Source organism: Lichenostomus cassidix, chromosome 1 (genome assembly GCF_008360975.1).
Source record: "Lichenostomus cassidix isolate B80296 chromosome 1, HeHo_3.0, whole genome shotgun sequence".
In the NCBI taxonomy this organism is placed as follows: domain Eukaryota; kingdom Metazoa; phylum Chordata; class Aves; order Passeriformes; family Meliphagidae; genus Lichenostomus; species Lichenostomus cassidix.
In genome coordinates this window covers 64,149,821-64,176,521 of record NC_139479.1, presented here as the reverse complement: position 1 = coordinate 64,176,521, position 26,701 = coordinate 64,149,821, and the positions used below count along the sequence as shown (strand labels likewise).

Genomic DNA, 26,701 nt, shown 5'->3' with positions numbered 1-26,701 from the left:
ATGTATTACATGTCTGTGTAAGCAGCTACTGTATTTACCCTGAGAAGGGCATGTGATGGCAAACAGGGGAGAAGATGGTTTCTGTAGCCACACATGAATAGAAAAGAGAGTGACAAGTGTGTCCAACAACCTGTAGAGTGCACTGTCAAAATCACTGAGAGAACCCGAGATCAAATCTACTCTCGTTTATTTCCCTCTAGCCACAACTAAACCTTTTCTGTCTGCAGAGCAACATAGTTCCTTACCGAGCTGCTCAAGACAGAACTTAATGAACTATCTCAGGAATCAGCAGGGTTGAGGAGACTCAGCAGAGCATCAAACTGGTAAAGCTTTGCCTCTGACAGGGCTGAGTCATGTGGCATTATCCTTTGTGCTGTGAGGAGGTACCTCTCAACTGGTGCTTGTTTGTGAGGCTCTGACAGGATGCACATACTGTGTTTTGCCCCAGTGTTCATGTGCAAAAGCACATTAAGGTATCTTGGTGACTGTAGATTGAAGTACCTTTTCAATGAAAGAGCTACAACCTAGGCCTCTTAAAAGCAAGCACATATCAGAGCAAATGTGTCTGCACTGAACAAGTAGTTTTTGAGACAGTACACACACACTTCATTTCACTTTTCCCTCCAATGTTCTTTAACATAAGGACCTTTATCAAACTTATCCTGAAAGTTGCTCATTAACTGCAAAGTGAAAAGAAAGTGCTTTCCCATGGTTATGTTAGACTGTATGAGCCTTGTTATCCTCCCAAGAACTTAGTGAGTATGTGAAGAGGTGAAGAACAGAGGTATTGCTTATATATCGGCAGCTAAGAAATCTAAAAGATATATTAATTTATTAACATGAGGTAAGAATCATGTCAAAAGGAGTAGAAATATGTTTGGACAAAGATGTTTCAAGGTCACATAGTGTTCTCTTGAGATATTTGTGCTAAAGTAACTTATTGTGAGACCTTCTTTGTCCTACAGCAAACAATTTTGGAATCATAGAATGGTTTTGGATAGAAAATGACCTTAAATTTCGTCTAGTTTCAAGAATTTTGTTCCATTTAGCCAAAACCCATCTAGTTTTGTCTGTTCAACAATTTTAGAAGTGCTCCACCACAGGAGGTAGAGACAAGGGCAAGAAGCCCCTGGTTTTGTAGGTGGAGGTTAGTGAGAGTGTCCCTTTGGTCAGTTTGGATTAGCTGTCCTAATTGTGTCCCCTCCCAACATCTTGCCCACCCCCAGCCTACTGAAGGACAGCAGAACATTGCAGAGACAGTGCTGATGCTGTGCAAGTGCTGCTCAGCGGGTGCCAAAACACTGCTTATCAACAGCAGTGCAAAGCACAGCACTGTTGAGGGCTGGTCTGGGGAAAATGAATTACAACTCAGCCAAACCCAATGCAACCTTACAAATAACATTAGTAACATTTTCCCTCTTTGAAAAGGCAGGAGACAGTGACCTAGATAAAAAAGTGGTTTTCTTAAATAGGCAATTTAGTAGGAACTTCTTTGGAAAGCTTAAAGCTATCTTAAGGCTTCCAAGCAACAAGATAGGGACTGACCAATAAAGTTAAAGCAGGAAAGTTTCTCTAGCACAGAGGAACCTATAGCAGCTAGGAAGTCAAGGATCTGATTTAGCAAGGGTGTGGGCATTTGTATGACTAAAGTTACATATGCAAATGTTAGAATGATTGAAACTTTATTATGGATCACATAACTTTTTGGATCTATCTCTAAACAGATAAGGAGTCACTGCCGTATTTTTCTTTAGAATGTGTGGCAAAGATTGTTTTGCACAGGAGGATCAGCAGTGTATTGCTTTCAAATTGTGGTCACTCAGCTTTCATAGATGGGCTGAAATGTATGTCTTCCCAGAGGTGTCAAACAGAGGCCTAGCAATCAATGACATTTTATATATTGCACAGTTATGTGTATGAAGATTAATACATTTGCCATTCCATCTTCTGATGCTAACTTAATTCATATCCACACCTGTTTGATCCTATAGAACAGAGAAAGAAATCCTGTGAGTGTAATTTACGAATCTCTTATGCCCCTCTTATTAACCAATCATGCCAATTAAAACATTAATTTTCTTCTAGAATTTAGGTAAGAAGAGAAAGAAGTATTTTGAAAAGCTCTATGGCAATCAGTAATTAGAAGGGTTTCTGTAACCATCTATACTTACGTAGCCAGAGGGCTGCCAGGCTGATTCCATCTGACATGTGCTGTTAATCTCACTGAGCAACCAGCGAGCTTTGTCATATTCTCACCTCTGCCCTGTCTTCCAGCCTCTGCTGTATGCTCTATCCTTCACAGCCCTACAGTCCATGGGGCTTCTGTGGCATTCCTGGAATGGGCTTTCTGACCCCATGGGCTCGGTCTGCAGCATGTTGTTGTATCCTATGAGAAGCAGAAATCCTAACAGGTAGCAAGGGCACTGTCAGATTTAGTGGGGGAAAGAAAATATGTATTTTGAACAGCCATGAAATCAGTTTAAGATAACAAGTTTAACACCCCCAGCGAAAAGGAGGAGACAGCTGATGACAGCTCAGCACTGTGTCATCAACGTCGTTCAGCTTGCTGCAGGCGAGAGTTTTCCCAGCGACTTCCCAAGTGCCCCCCATGGTGCCACAGCCTGGGATCTGCCCTGGTTTGTGTCTCAGAAACCTCAGCAGCTACAGTGGGCCACATGGGGGAGGCTGAGGTCATGTCCCAACAGCTGAGTGCTATGCAGCTCCCTTTCAAGAAAGGGTGGAAGGCAGCTTTCTTTAAAACTGATAAACATTTGTGCTGGCTGGCAAGTTCAAACTACTGTGGTCACTGCTCTACATGTTTCTGTACAAATGCTAATGCAAAAAAATGTAAACGTGAGACCAGAGATATCCAGACCTTCACCTGCCTGTGTATGATAGCCAGCAGATTTTGTGGGAGGTGGACTTGACTTGACAAAAACATTGCCTCCCTGGCCCTTGGAAAAAAGCTCAAGGATTCTAATTTCTCAACACATGGGGGAGAGCAGTGGTGGAAATCTTTATCAAGGATTTGTCAGAAGTTTGAGTGATGCCAAATCAACTTAAATAGCTGAAACAGTAATCTCTTTTCAAGCTGAGTAAAATGTGAACCATACATAAATAAGTTGTAAAGATCTGTTGTATAATCAAAACAAATTTCATTTTAAAGATGCAATTTTTCTGCTGCTGATTTTAATTTAATTTCTACTTATCTGAAAGATAAGATTTCATGCAGAGGCAGGGAGGAAGTGGGAGCAAGAAATTATGTATTAGAAGCAACATACTATCAAGACTGAGTTATCATAATTTCAGCCACTTCTGTCCCCTGTCCCTCTGCTTTATGTCTGTTGAGCTTCTCTCTTGGAAAACTCACAGCATTCATATTATTCTGGACTCTCAACTCTGCTCGTTATTTCTGAATCACTTTTGTGCACTTAATATTTAAACAGATTTCTGACATCTTGGCTTGAATCTTTTATGGAATTTTTGCCTTCTTCCAGTTCTTTTTTTTCCCCCTCTTAAAATACACATTGTGACTAAAACATAAGAATTTCAGATAAAATAATACAGGAATATATTATAATTACTGCCTTAGGAATATACAGTTATGTCCCTTAGGATAGACCTCAAGTAATACTAAAAAATTTGTCATGATAGAAAAAAAATACATTATTGCAAAAATGTTTCTTTCCTCGGCAGAACTAGTATCTTTGACTACTTTGCAAGGCTTGTCTCAAGTCAGTGACTTCAAAAGGAATCATTTTTTGTTCTTGTTTATAGCAACAATTTTGTATGTTTTCAGTTTTTTATTCTGCTCTTGCTGAGCAGGACTAAATCACTTGCAAAAAAAGTGATAGGTTTGATGTAGCTTATAAAGGATGAAAGCACCACAAAGGAGTTTCTCTGGTCAAATAATATTAGAAGTTAAGTATTTGAGATTACTTGGTACAATTTCTTTGAAGTGAATTAAAAATAAATGTTAAATGAACCTGCCTGACATTTGTTCTCCTCCAGTCAGTAGGGCATTTTATTTGTTGTGTTGCCAGAACAGAAAAGGAACTGAAATGCAAGTCTGTGGAAGTAAATTCTTACCAACAAAAAACAGTTCAATCACTTTGACACAGAGTTAAAGGAACACTTTTTGTATCAGTGATCAGTGAGTTATAGCAAGTCCAGTTGATAAAGTGGAAACAATATTCCAACTTATTTTTAATAGTAAATTTAATAATTTACTCAAATGTTTAGAGTAGGTTTTGCAAACAACAACAACCTATTTAATCCGTCTTGCATACATTTTCCTCTTAAGTCTGTAAAATTTATGAGTTTGGATTGTGATTTGAAATGGAGGGGAATTTTCTGCAAAGACAGTGTTCAACAGCTAGAGTTGAAAAGTTCAATTACTTCTTTGTCAAGGGAAATTTGCCAATTTGACACAAAAAACCAATTTAAAATTCATTGTAAAAAATTAGAGGCCTCAGTTTCAGATGGTACCCACTCATGCGCCCTGGTTTTAAGCATGAGCATTGGAATATTAGGCATGTATGTCAGAGTTTGCAGTAGCAGGTTCTAAAGGAAAATGCTATTTAATGAAAGGGAAGTTGGTCTTTTCCCAGAATAGAGGAATTTCTTAAAACAGTACATTATGAAGTGAGATAATATTTTGATTTTAATTATATTTCTCCTGGCTGCTGTTCTATTATAATGTCTTTCATCTGTGAGGCTGCAGCAAGCCTTTCTGTTATTACTCGTAAGTTGACCATGGCTTAGGATGTTCCATGATCCTCAAATTTAACACTTTGTCTGAGTAGGCATTAAATGAGAGTATTTTCCTATGGGATAATACATGTGTAGCACTACTTTGAAGATATAAACCAGAAAAAAGTCCCCTATGTGACAGTAACAAAGCTGGTTGAGCTAAACCCGTTATTCTGTGAGCCAAGGAAATGAGCCTTGCTTCAATTCAGCTGGAGCCTCTTGGGAGAAGTTGTCTGGCGCCACAAAACAAATTAGTAAGCAGAGACCTGAAAACTATTAAGTTTATTTTAAGAATGTGTTGTCAGAGATCTAATAAATTTACTTGTTGCTGCAGGCCATGCATGTATGAAGCCTTAACTAATCCAGGTGGTGGTTTTTCCTTCAGAGGGAGGTGCAGGGTGTGGATCTTTAGGAAAAAGGTATTGTGCTTTAGGTAATATGGGCATTGTTTAATGATAGACGTGACAGCTTGAGTGGTATGTTTGGGTTTTCTCTGTTAATACTCACAAGGCAATTTAAATTAATTTTCTCGTGCAAAGTTAGTAAGTGATTACAAGAAATGCTAATTAGTTTAATGACAGCGTGGAAATAACTTTATAGTAACAGAACAGTTCTTCAAAACAGAATACATTTCTTTTGTTGCTATGTTTAAATATTCCAAAGATTACTTTTAAAGTGTTTAAATTTACAAGTTTACCATGTTACAGTTCAGGAGCACTTGTGTCTTTGACTTTTCTCAGGACCCTCCTTTGTCAAGATGACTTGGCTGGGTTTTAGTTAGCCACCCAGACTGGTGGGTTGGACACACTCCCATTACACTCAATGGAGTGGGTCAAATCTTTCCAGAGGGTGATCCAGCTGTTCATATTAGATGTATCTGCAGTTCCTGAAGGAGTAGTTATTTTCATTCATTGTGCCTAGACAGCTAGCTTAAATTGAACATATGTCTTCTATATGATAACATTAGATTATATGAGTCCTACCTTTAAAGGAGGATCTCTTGCAATGGGGTCCCTAAGGCAGAACTATTGTCTTCACCTTTTGTGAAAAAGGAGCAAGTTGATCATGTTCCTGTGCTCTGGGACCTGAGCAAAAACATACTGTGTTTTGCCAGGAGTGCTTATCCCCTAGAACTATTGACTGTCTGCTCTGAGCTCTTTTCTGCTCAGAAGCAGTGGTCATCCTGCAGAGCTAGTCCTTTGCTTACAGCACAGAATCCAAAACCAGCAAGTGGATCTTTCAGATTCCCTGGAAAACAACAAAGTAAGTACTTAATATCCGTAAAGGCTTTCAAACATACACAGTGTTCCACCATAAATTTTGATGATTCAAACTAGGTTCCTCTTTATCCACTTTTCTCTTTCCTTTAAAAGCTCTTAATCTCTTGATAGAGCCAGTAGTGTGACAGTATCCTGGCTCTTGGTGAACCAATTTGTGCTGAGCTGATTTAAACTGAAATTAATTTAAAGCTATGAAATGAAGTGGCTGAAGAGCCAGTGCATATTTGCTTCCACAGTTTTTGTTAATGAAAATCAGGTTAATCACTTAATCAGAATCCAGTTAATCTCTTGCAGAAGAACTGGACATAGACTTGAGTTGGCAATTCCTTAAGTTAACCCAGCGTGAATCTCCTGACTGCATTTGGAGACATCCTTAGTGACACTTAGTTGAATTTGACGAGGATCCAAGTTTAATACACACTAGCTAACGTTGACATTCATGTCTTGTCTCTGACTTCCCCTTCCTTTTTGTAACAAAGAAGCTCCATGGTATTCTTCAGATACTTCTTCTACTACGTGACTTCAGGCATTTGCTTATTCTGAGCCCTGGCAAATGTGGCTCTTCCAACTTGTTTCTGGGGGTAGACATAAAAAAAAAAAGAAAAAAAAAGAATTACAGAAACTACTGAAAGATGGAAACTGTCTGCAGTTCATTGGATACCAGCAATTATACTCCAGGCAAGCTAAGTCCATAATGCTGGGAAGTGTGTATTTTCTCATGAGAAGTCAGAGAAAGCATTGTTTTAGTCCCTAATCACTAGGGGCTAGTTTAGGGGCTTGGTTTTGGTTGTTCTGCAAAAATATTGAGTTACAGTGGCAGATAAAGTGCAGGAGGGTGCAGAGTTCAGCAAGTTGTTTTTGTCATTGGGGTCTATTTTAGTATACTTGAAAGACGCTTATAAAGGTGAAGCATTTTAAAGATTTTCTAATTGGGTAAAATCATTACATTGTCTTATGCACTGTTAAAGTCAAATCAAAACCTTCTAGTGGCATATGCCATGTGCTGGGCTTACTTAGGTATTTCACTTCTGCAATTTCCATACGAAATTAAGGCAGTTTTACAGGATATTCCTCTTCTGATAGTCCTTCAGACTTTCTTTATGGAAGGACCATTCTTAATTGTCCCTCAGGCTGACAGAGCTCAAGTTACACGATTTAATGGTAGAATTATTTTATATACTGTCTTTACATAACTCTGTGATCTATGGAACTGATTCTCTGAGCTCTTTCCATCATGGTAGAAAATTCTGACAATCTAATCTGTATTTTTTCATAGAGGATTTATAACTTTAAGATATCTGAGCAGCATGGCTGGAAAGATGAATGCTTACATGCGAATATTAATTTAAACATTTTTCCCTTCAAGCGGTTCACTGACCAGCTCCTCTTCCCCCTTCTTTTTTATTCATGGTGTGTAAGTGAAACTGGTTTTTCCAGATTACTTGATCTTTTTAGGAATTTCTTGTTTGATGACCTATACAAAAATAATATATCTTTGTTTTGTGACAGGCAAACAATTTGCTGACAGGACTTCTATAAATACCAGTTCCAGGTTATATCTATCTTTGACTTATCATATGCAGGCAAACCTTTTCAGAGGGTTTTGTCCTCAAAAGCCTCAGTCAGTTATGAAGTCACTTTGTGACTCACCTTGCTCTAGATCCTTACCTTCATCTCCTTACAAAGTTTTTAAATGTGTCTCATAACTCTTGCCAGCTCATTTCTTGTCAATATCTCACTGCACCATATGCTATCTAACATCTTCTGATTTAGCACTGCTGCACTCTGATCTCTGGCAAAATTCAATAAACAAATTTTCATACCTCACTATGGCAGCATCTTTCCAACCACATCTCATTGATGAGAAGTTACTTTGGATTTACCTTGTTCTAGCACTGCCCTCCTTCCTTTTGTGTAGTTTTAAAAGTAATGGCTTCCCTCTCTAGACTTCTGATGTGTTTGTGTTGCCAGCACTTGTCTGGGAGAGGAACAAAAGCAAAACTGTCACTGGGGTATAGTAGCTTAATGATTTGTCCAGCAGCTACATGTCTGACTGTCCCCAAGGGAAGTGCTTTGGAACAGTGCACAATTCATCTACTGATAGAAATTTTATTGTAGGGCAGATGCTTAAATTTAATAGTGAACCAAATAAAAGTGGCATGTACAATTTCATTTGTGACATTTTATAATTTCTAAAAGCTATACCTTAATATTCTTTACAGACGTTTTATTTGTGTGGTGCTTGGCTCTACTATGTTGTAGCAGTTTCGTCCAGATCAAGCAGGGGGGGAATTCATCTTACTTAGCATTGGATGGCTGTAATAAACGTGTCTACAATGTAAAGGGTCACAACAGGAGTTTATAAAAGCTGCTAAAGAAAAATGCATATATTTTTGCATATTTCAATGCAAAGCTAATCTCATTCCTAAACAGATGCCTAGATTAAGTTCTAGCCTTACAAAATGCCTTTTCCTGGGTTTCCTGGGTAGAGATAGTTTAGGATTTCTAGCCCAAAAACAAATACCTGAAATTAGGTACAGTGTGTCATATGCTTCCTGATCTGTTTTGTCAGAGGTCTGTAATACTACTACTGCTGTTACTACTACTACTAATAATAATGATGATAGCAGCTAATAAGAAGAAAAGTGGTTTTATTCTTTGGAACACTGGACTGTGTAATGTCTTGTTATAATCAGAAAACATCTTCTGAACATGAAGAAAAAAGCACAAAGTGAAGATAGGAAGGTCTAAAATATCTGTATTATTTTCTTACACTTTCAAATCTGATAGGTTTGGTATTGCACTTTCTAAAAGGTGAACATTATGTATTTCAGGGACAGAATAGGTCTGTAAAAATGGAGACTTGCTATAACCTTTTTAGAAGTATAATTTTTTGTTAGTTCTTTTTTATTCTGAAAAAAAAAAAGAAAGCAAGAAATGGGTGGAATGAAGACAATACTAAATATTTCTATTGGCTTTCTTGTGCTTTTTTTCTTCCTAAATTGCATTCATAAGCAACCTGTATGTAAGATGTAGATCGTGTGCCTTTGTCTGCAGCACATTTAACCTTGAGTTCTTTGGATATGAGAACAAATTATGCTGGATTTTCTTTTGCTTTCTATCCTCTGGTTAGAATAACTTTTGTCTAAAAGGATGCAAAATCTGCTGGAAATTTTTTCTTTACCTGGGCGATTTCCAGTATCTGACATTCTCACTTGTAGTAAGCTCATGCAGCAGTATTTTTGTCGTTAGTGGTTCTCTCTTCTCTAATTGACAGTAAATTTCCATTCTTTTTATATCTCAGAAACTTTTATCCTTCTGTTAAATTATGGTCAAATTGGGCTGTGTGTTCAAGTGTGGCACACAAATGGCTTTTCTCACTGGATTAGAGAACAAGACATATTCTGTTAGATTTGTCCCCAGAAACTAATGGGAAGACATAACATATGGCTAAGCTAATGTAAGTGCTGTTGTAGTTACTGCTGTAACACTATAGCTGCTGCTTCTCTGTGGTGCTCGTTAGTTTTTGGTATGTGTTTGTAGCCTTCCCCTTTTTCAGTAGCAGCAGAGATCAAAAGAGCAGAAAGAAGCAAGGTGAGGAGTGCAGGGAGATACTCCAGTAACTATTTCCCTCCTTTCATTTGCACAGTACCTTTGCCTCAGTGTGAGATTGCACAGCTATAGTTCCTGGGTTTTTATAGTAGCCAGGTCAATAGAGAAACACAGAGGCTTGTCTTTGAGGCAGAGTGAAAGCACATGGAGTGGCTGCCTAATTTTTCAAGAATGGAAGACACTGGAGGGGGTAAACCAACCTTCATTTGTCTCTTCCTCCAGTAGTTAAGCCATGAATTAATTTAAATACTTAGATATGTCTCTCTGCTGTTCAGAAGAATTACTTTTTTCTCTGGCTTGAGTACAGAAGTGTTAATTTCTAAAGGAAATTTCTTGCCCATTTAAGAAAGTTGTTACCTGAGCAAATCTTGTTCTGTAGCAGCACCTTGTGGGAAGGAATTCAGACTACAGTCTCCCACACAGCTATCTTACCAGAAGATAGCTGCTGAGTGAGCATCTGCCACCAATGAGCTGAGCAGCTTATTTTATTATTGCTATAGTACTTATAGGATTCTAGAGTAATAAAAAACCATATCCATTAGGATGATAGACAGAAGGCATCCCAAATATATTTTTATTAGTTCTTGATCTTCTTCTCTTGAGAAATAAGAAAGTGAGGGTACTATGTTGGTATGCATCTAAGATAAAATTTACTCCTATGTGTAGCAAATGTATTATGGTTGAGTTCTTTACTTGTTATTTCTTAGTTTTAAGTCTTTAAAACCTTTGGATTGTGATGTCCAGATAGATACATATCTTACCCAGGATACAAGGTTGTATTAATCTCAAAAGACAAAATAGTCTTTAACAAAAAAGAAAAATTGTAATTATATCTTTATAATTTTGTTTTGCAGGAGGCAATAAGCTGAAGAATCAACATTTTCGCCTAAACTGGGCATGGATCTCCTTAGAAAAGGAATATTACTTAGTAAATGAAGACTCCAAGTATCTTGATGTTGTTCTTAAACGGAGGGGTTACCTGGGAGAAACCTCTTTTATAAGTAAGTTCAGTTCTAACCTTATTAGTTGATTCTACAAATGACTGGCCAGCAAGTTGATAAAATGCATCACCACAACTATGTCGTATTACTGATGTTTCCTGCTAAGCAAACTATATTCAAAGGTATCTGTTTATTTATTTGAGTGTATCTTTTATTATGCTATGTATGGCATTTCTTCAGTTATATAATGAAATTTTTCCTTTTGTAATTTTTTTTGTCTTCCGCAATTAATTTTTGGCTAAACAACCCAAGACACAGTTCTTCTTTCTTTGATTTGATTTATACCATTGTTTATTTGTTTCACAGAATTTGTTTCACTTCCTATCCAGATTTTCTTTTCCCTGTATTGAAAAAATACGATTGTAGCAATTGTAAAGACAACAATAAGCATATATCATTTTCCAGGAAGGCTATTGTGAGCTGGTCTGACCATCAGCTATGAGCATTAGGCTCATTTTCTTCACTCAGTGTTGGCAATCAACTGGGGCTGATACAGGAGGTGTTGAAAACTGTTTGCAGTATCTGGGGAGCGAAAAGGTGAAAAAAAGGTTGTGTTATCACATTCTGCAACCTCACACCTGTTTCTAGCTTCTGGATCTGTTCCCATCCTCTGATGCATTTGTACCAGGGAACGTTATCCTTGTACAATTTCACATTGAAACCTGTGGTGAGCTTATACTACTTAGAAAAAACACTCAATTGAAAGCTATTTTTGCAGAGATATGAAAGCATTTGCCTGGCAAGTTTCTATTTAGGACTTTTTCTGATTAAAAACTTGAGTTTCAGGGAGTGATGTGCAGTTGGGACACCTATTTTGGCATGAGATTTAAGGGGTATAGACCTTAACAAACAGGGTGTAACTTAAAGACTGTTTTGAACAGTGAACTAACTTTGATAATATAATTCTTTTAAAGAAAGAAAAAGAATGGAAAAGAGAAATTAAATGCATAGTAAAGGATGTGTGGTTCAAATAAATTACTGATGCTGAATAACAGATACTGATGTGATTTTTGATCCTTCAGACAGAGTGTTTACAAAATTTTTTACCTATGGGTTCAAGGTCAATTTCAGAATTGAATAACTTGCTTCTGACTACCTTAATCCTGCAAACAGAATGACAGAATTGGAAAGAAAATATACTGGTTAAGATGCTTACTGGCCTTTCTGGTCCATGTGCAGTGCCAGTGTGGCTAAAAGTTTATAGGTTGTATAAAATTGGCTATGATTTAGGACAAGGCACAAACCTGAAGACAGAAAGGCAAGGTTTGTAGGGAAAGGTCATGTGTTTCAATACATTAAATAATGCAATTGGAAGAAACAATCAGAGAAGTGAGAAGCTTCAAGGTTTTTTTTCTGAAAACCTGAGGTAAGCCTTTAAGATTTCAGTGGTACTGTGAGATTTAAACAAGGCCATGAGTTGGAGACAGTTCTGAAATATTGTCTAATTTCCATGAGGGTCTGTCAGACAGCCTTAAACTGGGAGTGAAATGTCTATGAAAACTTATTTTACAGCAGTCTGAATGTGAGGCTGGAACCCCTTTGCCATCTCTGTGGATTGAGTTGTTTGGATTTTATCCAGGGCACTTGCAGCTTCAACTTCAATTGAATTTAATGATTGTTGTTATGCAAACACTGAAATAAGGGTATAATAATTTTTAATAATGCTTATTGCAATGGCAGTGAGAACAATGGTTCAGATTTTGCATTTTGTTTCATTCTTATTCTCTATATACTCCTTTGTTTTCCTTAGCTTTCACTTTAAAGACTGAACTTTCCAGGGGTGTTTTTATTTTTTCTAAGAGAAATAAATATTTTCTAGGGTTTCAGATGGGGTGTTATTTAGACGTTCTGGAAAAGAAGGGAACCCAGCAGTCTAAAAAGGGAGAAAAAAGTCTGTTGTCCCTTTTGGACATCCATAGTTGAATTGTGGGGAAATGGAAACTTGACTGTAACCTCAAAGAATGTAGAGTTTTTCTACCTCTATGTCTGACACCCAATATAAAATTAATCAAGAGTAATGGATTTCACTGAAATGTTCTCAGGTTGTGAAAAGTTTATTTTTCTACATGTTTTTAATGGGAGAAAAATTACCAGTGATGTTTTTAATAACCTGAGTTTCTTATTTTAACAGGTATTAGCACCAAAGATGGTACTGCCAAGAAAGACAAAGACTTCAGAGGAAAAGCCCAGAAGCAAGTGCAGTTTAATCCTGGTCAAACCTTAGCCACCTGGAGAGTACGGATTTTGAGCGATGGTGAACATGAACATTCTGAGTCCTTTCAAATTGTTCTCTCTGAGCCTGTCATGGCAATTCTGGAATTTCCTGCTGCATCCACAGTGGAAATTATTGACCCAGGAGATGGTAAGAACCTTTCCAGAATTGTACTGCCAATATGTGCATGTTCCAAAAGATAGACTAGAGGGCAAATGCTATGAGTAACATGGATTTAGTGGATACTAAAGGTTACCTTTCCTCAGAATATTTCTGAAGATAGATTTTCACATCAGATAGCCACTTTTCCTCTATCACTTTAAGTGCTTGATGAATAGCTAACTCAGGTAGCATGTTTTTATGGAATACCTGCATTTTTTAATGTAAGTTATTTCTAGGGGATTTGTTTGTTTTCATTTTAGGTATAATACGCTTTCCTTGAAATGTGTTAGCAAACAGAATGTGTCTGCAGAGTTGTCTGGAGGCTGACTTGATTTACTCTTCCAAGATAATTCATGTGGGAGAGGATGGCACAGGAAAGTCTAGGCTTGTTGGTCCCAAGTTTGGGTCTTGGAGAAACTATTTGCATCAGTTAGGCTTTAATATCAAGCTGAGAAGCTCAGTAAATGTAATGTTCATTAGACCAAGTGCAGCACATGCTGTGTCAAGAACAAATAAAATTACAGTTAAATATGAGTGAAGAAATAAGCTGAGTTAAATAAAATAAAAAAAGTAGAGCATGCTCTGGTTGCTTTGCATCTTTTCAGCTGCATCGAGACACTTGAAATCGTGGGCTGTAGTTACATAGAACTGTCCTTAAGAAATCTTTTAAACTTTTTTTAATGTTTATGGATGACCATAACAGCTTGAATTATATAGTCTTCCCTAGTTAACATTTTAAGAGTGTTGGACATGGAGATTGTCAGAGGTGTGTTAGTTCCTAGTTAAAAATGCAAGTTGAACTGGAGCGCATCTCACATGTATATCTAGTCACTGAGAAAAATAGTGCTTAACTTGAAAAGCAGCCTGTATGAAACACAGAAATAACTTGAAAATGTGTCAAATCTCTTTATCTTTTCTATGGTCAGTGAGATAGCACAACTCAAAGTAATCATCTGAGTCTTCTTAATGCCAACAACAGTTTTTTCTACCTCTTACATTAATATAAAATTTTTGCAGTCCCAGAGAATTTGTATTAATTTTACATAAAGTGAGGTTGTATAGGAGAAAATCAAATGCACAGCTGAAAAGGAATATCTACAGGAAAACTAAAGAGAGAACTTTGAGGGGAAGGGCTGTGTTTCCTAACAGTCTTTTGAAGCTTAGGGTTTACCAAGCTCACTGAATAGGAACCATCTAATGTTTTATTCTGTTACCAGTGAAAAAGCATTGATTTGAATGATGTAGATTTAAGATCAAAATTGTGAGCTTGTTCAGAAAGCTGTACCAGCCTCTTGGTGTACAGGACATTAGTTAATGTTTTATTCCAAATATAGATTGCGTGGATGTGTTTTCTTATACTAGCTCATTTTCCTCCAAGCTTTTATGTTGTTCATAAGGTCTGTTAAGCTTTTATAGTGCCATTTTACTCCTAGTTGAGTAATTATGAAAGAGAGAGAGAGGAAACTGAATAAATCAGATTCCTGCATGTTTTGGAGGTTTAGAGTTTTTCATTTTGCCAACTAAATTCTAAAGGGAGAAATAAAAGGAATGAAATGGGGGGTTTTTAGTGTTGCCTTTTGATTTACTTTAAAACAAAAAGGTGTTTTTTACATTGAATTTTTGACTTGCTGGAATAGTGAATAGTCTAGATCTTATCAAACCGGAATTACAGCATTTTTAAGGCAGGCTTTTGACCTTAAGTCATGCTAGTAGTAGTTGGAGAAATAAAACCTGGAACACATTTTCAAAGAAGTCACTTGACAATTTTAAGAACACTCTTTTCCAAAGTACTCTGAAATAATGAAAAATTTGCTTTGTACAGTCAGCTGATACCATTTATTTGATATTATAGAGAATTATATTCTGTTTGGGTTGCCGGTCACGCTAGTGAAACTGTAAAGGTGCTTTATAATTATATGCATAGCCAGCTTTTGTTCTTGAGTTTTTGAGAGAACAAGAATAAAATTGATCCTGGAATCCAGTAACAGCATAAACCCCAGAAATCTGATTATATGAGTATAAAATAATGAAGGAGTATAGAATGCCTCTTGGTGGGTTTTTCCCCTGAAAAACAATCTGGTATTTTTTGGTATGATACATTTTAGGGTGAGATTGCTCCTCAGACTTAACTGGCTGTATTGGCTGGGTCTCCTCTGAGTAAAACAGGATTGTAGACATGTAATCAACTCAAATCAAATGTCCAAGTCAGAGTAAGATGTCAAGAGCTCAAACTTGCTTCTCAGTGCCAAATGATTTTCATGGTTATATCGATGCAGTAAGTTAAAGAATGGCCTTGGTGAACCACAGCCTGTGTGTGAGTTCCGCTATTTTTACTTCTGTAGTTAATAGTTAATAATGAAATACCATGGAAATAATAAAAAAATAGATTTGTGAATGAATTCTCCAAACACTGTCTTGCACCATTAACCCTAGTTAGACAGTCAAAGAAACTGTATAAACAAATAAACAAATCAGTCTCATTAGAGACCACTTAATAAGGACTTGTGAATTCAGACCTAATGATCTTATTTTCTTTCCCACTTCTGAAACACTAAGAAACTCTACTTCTCTCACACTCCAAGCTTTACTTACAATTTAGTGGCATTGCCAATAAATGCAAGCTATTTTTTTGCATTTTAGAATATTCAAAAATGCTCTTAGCTAATGTACAGTTTATATACAGACTTTATGAGGTTATTTTATTTGCAGAATCAACAGTCTTTATTCCTCAGTCCACCTATACCATTGAAGAAGATGTTGGTGAGTTATTTATTCCGGTTAGAAGAAGTGGAGATGTGAGTCAGGAATTGATGGTCATCTGCTACACACAGCAAGGTAATAGAATCTACTATAGAATTTAAAAAATGGCAAAAGTGAAAAAGAGACAGAAATTGAAAAATATTTATTCTATCTATTTTATAATAAAATTGTTTATAACTCTACTAATTACTTTTTCATCTAAATATCTTCAGTCTCAACTGGAAATGTATTAATCTTTGCAATCTGTGTAACAGTATTACTGAGCACAATTTAAAAATCAACATGGAGAGATGAAGAGGATCTGTGTTTTTTGTATTATTTCTATATGCAGCTCCATATATCTAAAAGTGATGAGAGCTGAAATCACTGCAGTGATTGCCCAGGCTATCCTCCACTTGTTTGTATCTTGAAAAAAATAATATAAAATAATATTGCTTAATTGCCATACTTCTCCTTCCTCTGACTTTCAATCTCTTGCTAATTATGTTTGCAGGGCATGGGGTTTCTGCACCTGTGGTTTTATTATTATTTTTCATCTGCAGAGCTGAAGCAATATTTTGTGTAAAGTGATCTGGAATCCAAATAATTTGTTTTCATCAAATTCTATCTGTTCTAGTCCACCGGTATCTTCAATATTGATAAAACATACTAAGGGAGTTAACTGGTAATCCTCACAGGGGCTACTTTGTCAGTCTGTGTCTCTTGTGATAGACAATATTCCTTCTGACTGAAAATGTACAAATTATTTGAAGAACCACACTCTTCCATTGTGTCATATACAGAAGAAGTTTTTCCATGGGCCTCAGAAGCATAGCCTTGTCAGAGGTTTCAGCCTGTTTCATCACTAAAAAGTAAACAGAAATGAAAAGATAATGGAAATAAAATCCCACCTCTGTGAGGAGATCATTATAACCATGGTAGGTATAGTGACTGTTTCCCTTTTATGCCACAGGAACAGCATCTGGCACAGCCCCAACCTCTGTACTTTCCTACTCTGACTACATTTCCAGACCCGAGGATCACAACAGCATTCTACGTTTTGACAAAGACGAACGAGAAAAAATGTGTCGGGTCGTCATCATAGATGATTCCTTGTATGAAGAGGCTGAGACCTTTGATGTTTTGCTGAGCATGCCCATGGGTGGAAGAATTGGTGCAGAATTCCCAAGCACTCGCATTACCATTGTACCTGATAAGGATGATGGTAAGATACCACATAATTGAAGTGATATTCCCAATTCAGGACAGAAACTACAAATAACATCACATTCAAATCAGCATGCAGAAAATGAGGTTTGTTTTTCTTCCTGCTGGTTAAAACACATGCTGCTTCCACCTTGAGATTAGAAAATACTACTGGAAAGCTATGCGGGGTTTTGAAAGTATTTATTATTGCTATTTTATTGTTTGAGAAAATCAAATGAGTAATGATTCAGAGCAAGGAGATGCACCTATCCATTCTATCACATTAACAGATGTAATCCAAGATGTCACCTTGCATGGGCAGCCTTGTTCCTGTGATTCTGAGGCTGTTTCCATAAAGCCTTTGGGCCCATTCAATTATGCTGCAGAGGGACTTACTGGAGGCTCTAAAGGGGCAGAAGCCATTTAGCAGTTCCTAAGAGGCAAGCTATATTTCTTCTGATTTGATGCTGCATTTAAATTTCTGCCTAGAAGTATGCTTATTTTGACTTTTTAATAAAGCAAGTATTCAAATAACAGTAATGTTGCTTTAGAAATGGCCCCAGTCAGGAAATGCTGACAGAATTATGCCACTTGTTCAACTGGTTAATAACTTTGAGATGTTGTTTTGAAAGGGACACTTCTTCTGGTGATTAGAAAAAGGTATGTGACTAAGGCAGAGTAGAATCAGCATACTGTATCAGCAACTGCTTTCAGAAATGCATGTAAGTATTATTGCTGCCTCAAGCCTCTCCTTTAATGCCTCATCATCGGTGTAGCAGCTCTCTTTCTAGGAGAAGTACCATAAAAGCTTCCTGGTACAACTACCCTCATTTATGCATGGAGTGAGGAGAGTGACATCTCAACTGTCAATTCTGTGATAGGACTACTGATAAGCTATTTTGGTCCTCTCTGTGAGGCCATAAAGCATCTCTTGTGACACGATCGTATTTCCTAAAGACTAATTGGAGGAATTACATAGTACAGTACTCTTTGAAATTGTGATGCCAAAACAGACCATTATTGTCAGCAGTGATTTCTCTCTAGGTAAGGATACAAAAGGCACCTCTTAAAGCAGGAAGTCCACGCCCATCTAATTGCCTCATAAATACTCAGTCTGCCTGAGATTTCTCACCTGTAATCCTGTGACAGAGGTGACTTTGTTTTCTCTGTGGAGGATCTGAGTAATCATGTAGTATTAATGACTACAACAGTTTGAAAAAACATGTCTTGTAAAGTAAAAGGTCATACATGGAATGCAAGCCAAAATAAAAATCTTTATCTGGCTTTGCTATTATAACAAAATACAAATGGATTCATTTAGGGGTTTCTACAGCAGTTTGATTTGTATGAATAATTTTGATGAATTCAAGAACTTCACAGTTTGTAAATAACAGAGTATAGAATATCTGGAGAATAATTATTAAAAAAATATATTCATGAAGAAGTTGATTACCTGAATTTTAAGGGTACTCTTACTGCTTAAAATATATATGGAGAGTTTGGGATGGGGAGAATGATTCTCCACGACATTAGTTAATACCAGCAATGATCTGAAATTAGACCATCTAATTCAGTGGGAATCTCCCAGACACAATATAGTATAAAACTTAATATTTTATGATACTTTCACAAAATATTAGGGAAGTTAACGAGAAATCTCCTTTGACACTGCCATTAGAAAACAGGAGAAGTAATTTAGTAATTTAGTTGCAAGCACTACTGGGCATGAAGGAAGTATTTTTTTTCAATTTTGTTTTATAACCATATCTACTATGAAATGCCATCAAACAACATGGATATATAACTGTCCTGCTTCATAAAATAATTGTGGTCTCTGCAGAAAAATCTAACAGAATCTGTTTGAAATCTAAAAAACAAATGCTGAAGAGTGTTTCAATAGGTATTTAGAAACTCAAGCATTTTCCATACTGATGTGAACATTAATTACAAAATCTAGCCAGAACTGATGGGCTGAACTACTTGTCTTCATGCATCTCCAGGATCTGGGGGATAAAGAGAAATCCCTGAAGAATCTGAGGTCAGTTGGTTGGTTCAGGACATACCTATCCTGCATGGAGAGCAAAGAGTTCAGCATAAAGCTCATTTGTAGGAGGCACTTTACATAATAGATAAATATGCATCTAGGAAAAGGAAGATGAGATTAATGTGCACTTTTCATTCCCCTTGGAGAGAGGAATCCTGGAATTTAGTCTCTGACTCATGAAAACACTCAGACCCCAGTCTTCCATGGAGATGCCTTAATCCTCAGGCACTTAGCAACTAAGCTAGATCAGCCTGGAAGTGCTCTCTGTTTTTCCAACTGAAGTGGTGACTCTGAAATAATTTCATAAAGAGAGAGAAAATTGAGATCTGAGTGTTTTGTTAGTACTTATCTGGAAATCAAGAGCCTGTAATTTTGTTCCAGCACTAACAATATTGTTGTGTTGTATGCAACAAGTCTGATACAAAATGCCTTAACAAGGTTTCAGTCAAAGATCTGCTCTTTCACACTCCTAATACTTTGACTGCTATGCTAATTTAGACTCTTTTTTACTTACTTGGTTTTGTGTTGTGGGCAAATATAAAACTCTTTGTTTGTGATGATATTTGGAAACCTGAACAGAAGAGGTGTGGTGAATGCAGAGCTGGAAGTGTGCACCTAAGGGGAAAATACTTACAATTATTTTGGTTGCTGCAAGTTTTTTGTCAGTGTCTGTCTCCCCATGTGATTTTAATTCCATGCTACTGTATTTAGTGTTGCCATGAGAGCACACAGCCTTACAGCCAGGCTGACAAGCAGTCATCCTGCCTCAGTGGAATTGTTGAAGCCTCACGCTGTTCACAGCAGGAAGTACATTAAATACATTTGTTCCACTTCGTTCACATTAGATGGGCAAGAAGCCTCTCAAACTTCTTCATGACGTTACTACATCAAGGCTGGGAAAGCAAAAGACCCAGATTTATGTCAGAGGTTTGCTGACCATTACTGTTATACCTGCTCAACAGAATCAATCACTCAGATCATCCACGTGAGAGAGAACAGCACTGCCTGGGAATATTTTAGAGATGAGTAAACTGGATGATGGTATCCTAATGCAGAAAGGCAATGTTAGGAGTCAAATAGAACAGATTAATTTTTGAGTCTTCTGAAGATTTCTTTAAAACACTCTTTGCTGTCAATCTCCTTACACTTAATTAAAATTTGAAAATCCTTAGAACATATTCTGGATATTGGTAGCCACTAACACTTGTCTGACTTCCTTAGAGTAGTAAAGTATGTATTAATGTTTATTATCAATAGCCTGAAAAATCAGCACTGCAATGCTGTATTATAAATATATGTTTTTCATAGTCTCCTAGCTCACAGACAGTGTGAACTAACTCTCATTGTGTTTACTGAGCCAAATTCACAAACTGTGATAAATTTATATTTTATTAGTAACATAATTTATCAGAGGAACACCATTATCTCACAAGGCTAGTTGGAATCTCCTTGTTTCCTGTCTTCTCCAAGGCAGGCAGTCAAATGTGTCCTTTTCTCTTTGCCAGTAGGTATGCCAGACCCTAAACTGAACGGGTGTTTGATTGATCTTGGTAGTTAACCAAGATCTGCTAGTCTATTTGTCCAGTTTTAATTACAACCTGAACACTACAGGCAGAGCATGCCCACTGTTATGTTATGGACTGGAGTCCTGATTTGGCCAACTATCCGTCACCACTCTTGGAAAATAAATAAAATAGTGAACTAATTATTATTTCCTCTGTACATCTATCTCTGACTACTTTCTCACTTTTATGTTTTTACAGTGCGTATGAGTCTGATGCCTCTGGCACTTTTGTGTAGCTTTTAACTTCTTTTGTCCTCTCATTAAGTAAAATCTGTATATGACCCCTCCCCTTTCCCCACTCTGTGGCGGGTGGCCAGATTGGCAACTACTCAAGGGAAAAAGTGGATGACAGCCAGCTTATGACACATATTATACTCCCAGTTTTCATTACTAATAGCTTCTTATTATCACCAGTTCAACTGAGTGAAAAATGTTCAATTTATGTTGATAGTCTTAAAGATTTTGGAAAGTCCCTCTTTGCTGCATATCACAGAAATAAATTAATGTCATACCTTGCAGTAGGACATTCTACAAAGTATTCAGGCACATTTATGATTTGCTTTATTAGCATTATTTGTTGCTTACAGTTCATTACGTACGTGTGTCCCATTTTATAAGTGTGTGTATATATGTGTGTGTGTGAACTACAGATGTTGGATTAATCTCATCTTTATTTATCTGCTTAATAACTAGATGTTCAACCTTATGATCTAGGCTCCATTGATAGGTGAGGAGGACAGAACATGACCTCTAGACTGTAGTTTGTCACATCTATTTCAGATGGCTCTTTTACAGTTGAGGATGCAGCTGTGGGAGCACAGAGCTCTCTTCAGCCTTCACTGCTGCATGTTTGTAAATGGGTCACTTAGATATGCATTATTATGCTTCTATGTGAATTACAGTCATATTCAAGGAGAGTGTTGAAATACAGAAATCATTTGGCTTTGTACTCAAAACACACAGAATAACCAATAAGTAGAAGACACAAGATTATATGAACTGTAGAAAACATTATACCTTCTGTTAGATTTAGAACGAATTTAATGAAGTGCTGTTTTCATGGTTGTAAGGAGTGAATTTAGTGACCTAGTGAGTGCTTTGGGTGTTTAAGCTTTGGATAATCTAGCTGAGTAGGACATCTTGGTGCATTTAGTTTTACTAAGGCTTCTTCAACCATCTTCCTTCCTCTGAATCTCCTCATACTGAGACTTAGCCATTTTGCTCATAATCTTTGAAGACCCAAAAGGCACTGAACACTGTAACCACTGTAACTCATTGGGCTTCAAAGCCATTTATTCTCCTTTTGAGCATGTATATACTCAAAAGATTAACTCAGTTACTATCTCACTTCACTGTCAGGACACTCTTTTCTCTCCCACGCAAATGGGATCAAAAGTCCAAGAGACAGAATTCAAGAAGTTTTGCCATACAGCAGATCATATTTTCTTTTGTTAGAGCTTTGCTTTTCTGGTCTGATAAGTCTGGCTGTTACTCTATTTTCACTTCTGCTCTGTCTTCTCTGCCGAGTGCCATCCTCAACAGTAGTTCTGGTAAAGGGATAGTGAAAGATCTCTTTCATACTTTTCTTCTACAGCCTCAGTGAGCTAAATATGTTCTGATTGTATGTGGGCAGAAAAGCCTATAAGAAATTGTTTCTATTGGTTAAGCAAACTCAACTTAACTAACATCGTGACTGAATAGTAAAAATGCAAAAATCTGAAGTCAGATCAGCTTGGCTACACACTATATGGCTATATGCAATATCTTTACATAGCCTGATTTCTGAAATGCTGCTGAACTTCTCATACCATTTCTGTTTGTAGTCCTCATTTTTTACCTGATGTATGAATCACTGACTGTAAGCTCCTTCAAGCTTGCCCTCCTTGTGGAATACCTTGTGTGTGGTATCTTTAAATGCTACTGCCAAGCCTTCCCATTTATCTGCAGTTATCCCATTTATCTGCATTTATCAACAGTTTGTTGAAAATTTGTTACCGATCCCATTTCCCGGGCCTATTACATAAAAATAAACTATTTCATTTTAAAAACAGAGCATGTAGAAGATCCTGAGTTGGTTTCATGTGGGAGGTATAGCCAGTAGGAAAAAGGTATGTGAAATTCAGATGGTTGCTGCAGGCAATATAATCATGTCTGGATGTGTCCCCAGATTCCAGTGTTTGTTTCTTCGTCTGTTAGTCTTTATATTTTTATTTCCATTGGTGAATGTGGCAATTAAATGCATTGTGGAATAGTTTAGGCAAGTGATTGGAGCTTGGTGTACTTCCATCAGGAAAACTCTTCTAGCCCTATCCTCAGTCTGAACATAGGAAAAACTCCTCCACTGCCTGTAATATTTCCAGTGATATCAAAGTCTGTAGGTTATACCCCAAGGGTGTGTGAAAAAATCATAACAATACTACTCTAAGTATTTTCAAGTCTATGTTAGTTCACCAATAAATGAATTTAGCCTTTCTGTTAACGTGCTATTTGTAGCTGGGAAACAATTTAAGACTGGTCATTGCTATCTAGTGCATAATAGTTAACTAATTGCTGAAACATTCATTTTCACTTTAAAGGCACACATCTTCAACAAGCTGAGCTACAGCTTGGCCTCATACACTCAGGTGTCTTTATTCTCAGTTGTTCAGGAATACTCTGTAGCTCATTGAGCTGTTACTGAACCGTTTAAGATCGGCAGCCTGACATTAAGCAAAATCAGAATAAGCTCTGTTCTCCAGGCTATGAAGAACGCTGCAGGCTGTCAAGAAGGAAAGGGCAGGTGACCAGAGATGAGATGTCACTGTGGCCATCTTACTGCCATCCTCAGCCTTGCAGCTAGAGCTGTAGTCTGCTTTCTTTAGTTTGCAACTTTGCTTACATTTGAGTTTTGCCTACTGACATAGCAGAGAGTTTAGATGTGGACTCCAGGCCTGCTAGGCAGGTGCTGGCTGTGATGATACTGTGTCTAGAGAAACTGAAGCATGGATGCACTTTAACATCAAAAGTGAGTGAAAATGTAAAGTGTTATGCTAAATTAGTGTGTATCATAAATTAATTAAACGTGACACATGCATAATGTTGTTCATAACAGTTGCTGCTTCACACCATTTTACTCTACTGAAATTATGGGGTTAAGTAGCATAAAATAAGAGTAATTAAATGAGGAGTCAGTCTAATCAGTGTATGGCACTGCCATTGTAGATTAAAAATGAAACTGCAATTTTCTTACAAAATCAAACTGGGTTTGGTAAAGATTGCATTAATTTGAATTTGTCCTATTACCTGTTACAGTGTTTGCAGTATTGTTTAAAAAAATATTTTTTAAGTCAATAGAGAGAAATGGGTTGTTGAGACAAATGGAAAAGCAGACATTATTTGCTTAAGATAATGCCTGTGGCAATTTGGCTGAAACTATCAATTTTGATTCTGAGGGGACTTTACTTTTTGATTGCAAAAGTTATGACAACAGTGCTAAGAAGATGAAAGCTGTTAAGATTGCAGCATATGAATTTGAAAAGTAATCTGTTTTGACCACATCAAACAAAAAGCTATTGGCATTTGCACAATAGGTACCTGCTCCAGAACTGAGCTCTGACTGTAATCTTGACCCCTGCTTCTACAGCATTCAGTGAAAATAAATGACTTGGCAAATTAAATCCATTGTGCTAAATGCAAGCCCAGTTGCTTGCATAGTTTCAAGTATGTGTAAATAGCTGCAGAATGGTGCTACCTAGTTGCAGATTTTGAAGTCCTCTTTGGTATTGTCTTAATATAAAGTTTTTGTAAGGGATGGTTTCTCTGAGCTTTTCTTTGGCTGCTACTATGATGCACATATGAGAGATATTTCAGAAGTTCACCTTTACTGCTATTAAACAGTAAATGCCCATGCCTTCTTAATTTAATGGAACTCTCACTCTTAAGTGGTCTATCTATGACTCACACTTCATTTTCATAAAGTTGGGGTCCGTTATATTACAGACTCAGCATATCAGTCCTTTAATGCCAGCTGTGATCCTTAAATGCAAGTAGGCATTGTACAAGTAGGGATGTATATGTTGCCTGAGTATGAGCCAGAGCAGGACCAGCCAAATCTGGCCATGTTTGTCTGGTTTTATGTCCAAGTTAATTAGCTGGGCCAGCTATCAGGGCTCATTGCTTCAGACTCAGCATGGGCCTAGCATGTCCAGACTGTACCAGAACAGGCTTATAGGCTTGCAATGCACTGGTTTGCACCTTCTGCATTACCACAAGACTTCTGCTAGCTCTGGCAACTAATAATGTTCACATCATAGCCTTGTTTGGACTGTTCATGGAAAGAAGTAAGGCAAAAGCTTTTAGGAATAAACAGTTTAACACTAGAAAAGATGAGCCATAAGTTCATCTTGTAAAGACTGCTTCTCCTGGTTCCAGTATCTGAATATGTCAGAGTGGCATGCCTGTTTCCTTCTATTATTTCTTTCCCCCTGAGAATATGTTTGTGTGTGTGTGTGTGTGTGTGTGTGACAGCATTTGTCACCGAAATTCACCTTAGTTTTAAGTCTTGTCAAGGTGTCCGCACAAACAAGTCTGTTCTTTCATGTTTCCCCTAAATATCCTGCCAACAGGATTTTCTATAAACAACCTACTCTTTTGCCATTTCTCCCAAAGCAGTTTATGAGGATATAATTTTGAAAGGAAAAGCTTCTTTGGAAATAAATATTTTTGTGCTATCACATTGATTTTACCATGTACCTTCAAAGTTATACGTGTTCCTAACAACATGAGAAGTGTGTTTGTTTTCCTGCTTGATGACTGACTAGTGCTGTAGTTGAGATACGCCTCTGACTCTTTAAGCACAAAGACAAGGCAAAGTTTTCATTTCTGTGCCAAGAAACCTGGGACTAAAGCTCCTAACTTTTCTCCTCTGATTATCGTAACTTCATGCCAGTGAAATATGTGGGTCTGAACAAAAAAACCCTTAGAAAACTTCCTCTTATTTCTCTAAGAGGAACCATTAAATTTGCAGTAGTCTCTCTTCAGAGTGATTACTAGATTAAAGGTCTGCTGTAAGTGAGCCTGCAGTCACTGAGCAGAGTGTTTTCCAGACATGACCTGAGATAGACAATGCTTTCCCTGTTAGTAGCTTGGCTTTGCTACTTCCCCTGGGGAGCTACTAACACAGCTTACAGGAAATGAATTTAGAAAACATTTGTAAGGATTTGTTTCCTAGGATGGGTAATCATGCAGAATGTGTCTTTCATGGAACATACATACCTCAAAAAGTGTGAAAAACTCACTCTGAAGTACAAGGCAAGCTAGGTTTAGACGTTTTTATGTTTGTCTGTGACTACAGAAATGAACAGTGTGTGAGGATTCTTCTTCAGCAGCAGTAAAGCAAGCATTGCTACAAGAAACAAACAATATTTTATTTTAAGCCTTCCATCTAGTTTAAGGCAGATGATCTAAGCTCCCTGTGTAGCCAGTAAGTAGAAGGGAATGCTTCCACACCTCCTCAGATTTTTCTGATTGCAGTAAGTCAGCCTTTCCCACCTGTCCTCCTGTATGCCTATTGTGCTGGGAAATCTCCTGGAATGGCCTATCTTTGTCCTTGCAAACTGAGAGCAAGCAGGCTCCATGTGAGTACCTCTCACTTAGTGCTTAAAATGAGGTGCAGCCAAGTCCACATCAAGTTCCGGAACCACTGGGACATAAGAACGAGATTAGAATTGGGAAAGTGTGCTGAACTCTAAGCATGCTTGGTTAAGAAATTACATTATTTCATATATAGTATTAGAATTGATAATATTTTTAACTGCCTTTATCTAGCTATTGGCACATTAATAACCCTTTGGTCTGAGTAGGCATTCTGTATTTTTAGTGTCTAGAGGCTGGGAAAGCCCTTGTCCATCTTAAGAATTTTAGAAGATCATTGTATATTGGAAATGACACATTTCTTTGCAGGTCTAATATCCAGTGCTTCAGTATCCCTGTAAGTAGAACTCTCATCAAATAGTAGTTACACAAAAGGTAGAGAGGGTGTATCCTGTTCACCTATTAAAAATGTTTCCGATAAGAGCTTTGCAGTCCCTGGTATAAAAACAACTAGGGACAATCCAGTCTCTGTGGGCAAATAAAGTAAGATCAATGTGT

At 37.2% G+C, this 26,701-nt stretch overlaps 1 protein-coding gene across 1 annotated transcript in view; it reads left to right on the top strand.

Moving 5' to 3' along the window:
- Window positions 1–26,701, top strand: part of FREM2 (FRAS1 related extracellular matrix 2) — a 120,040-nt gene that overhangs the window by 51,755 nt on the left and 41,584 nt on the right. Inside the window, exons 3-6 of the mRNA XM_085060982.1 lie at window positions 10,499–10,645; window positions 12,777–13,007; window positions 15,729–15,854; window positions 16,732–16,983. Of these exons, the coding sequence (XP_084917108.1) occupies window positions 10,499–10,645; window positions 12,777–13,007; window positions 15,729–15,854; window positions 16,732–16,983 (756 nt within the window). The remainder of the gene's footprint in view (window positions 1–10,498; window positions 10,646–12,776; window positions 13,008–15,728; window positions 15,855–16,731; window positions 16,984–26,701) is intronic.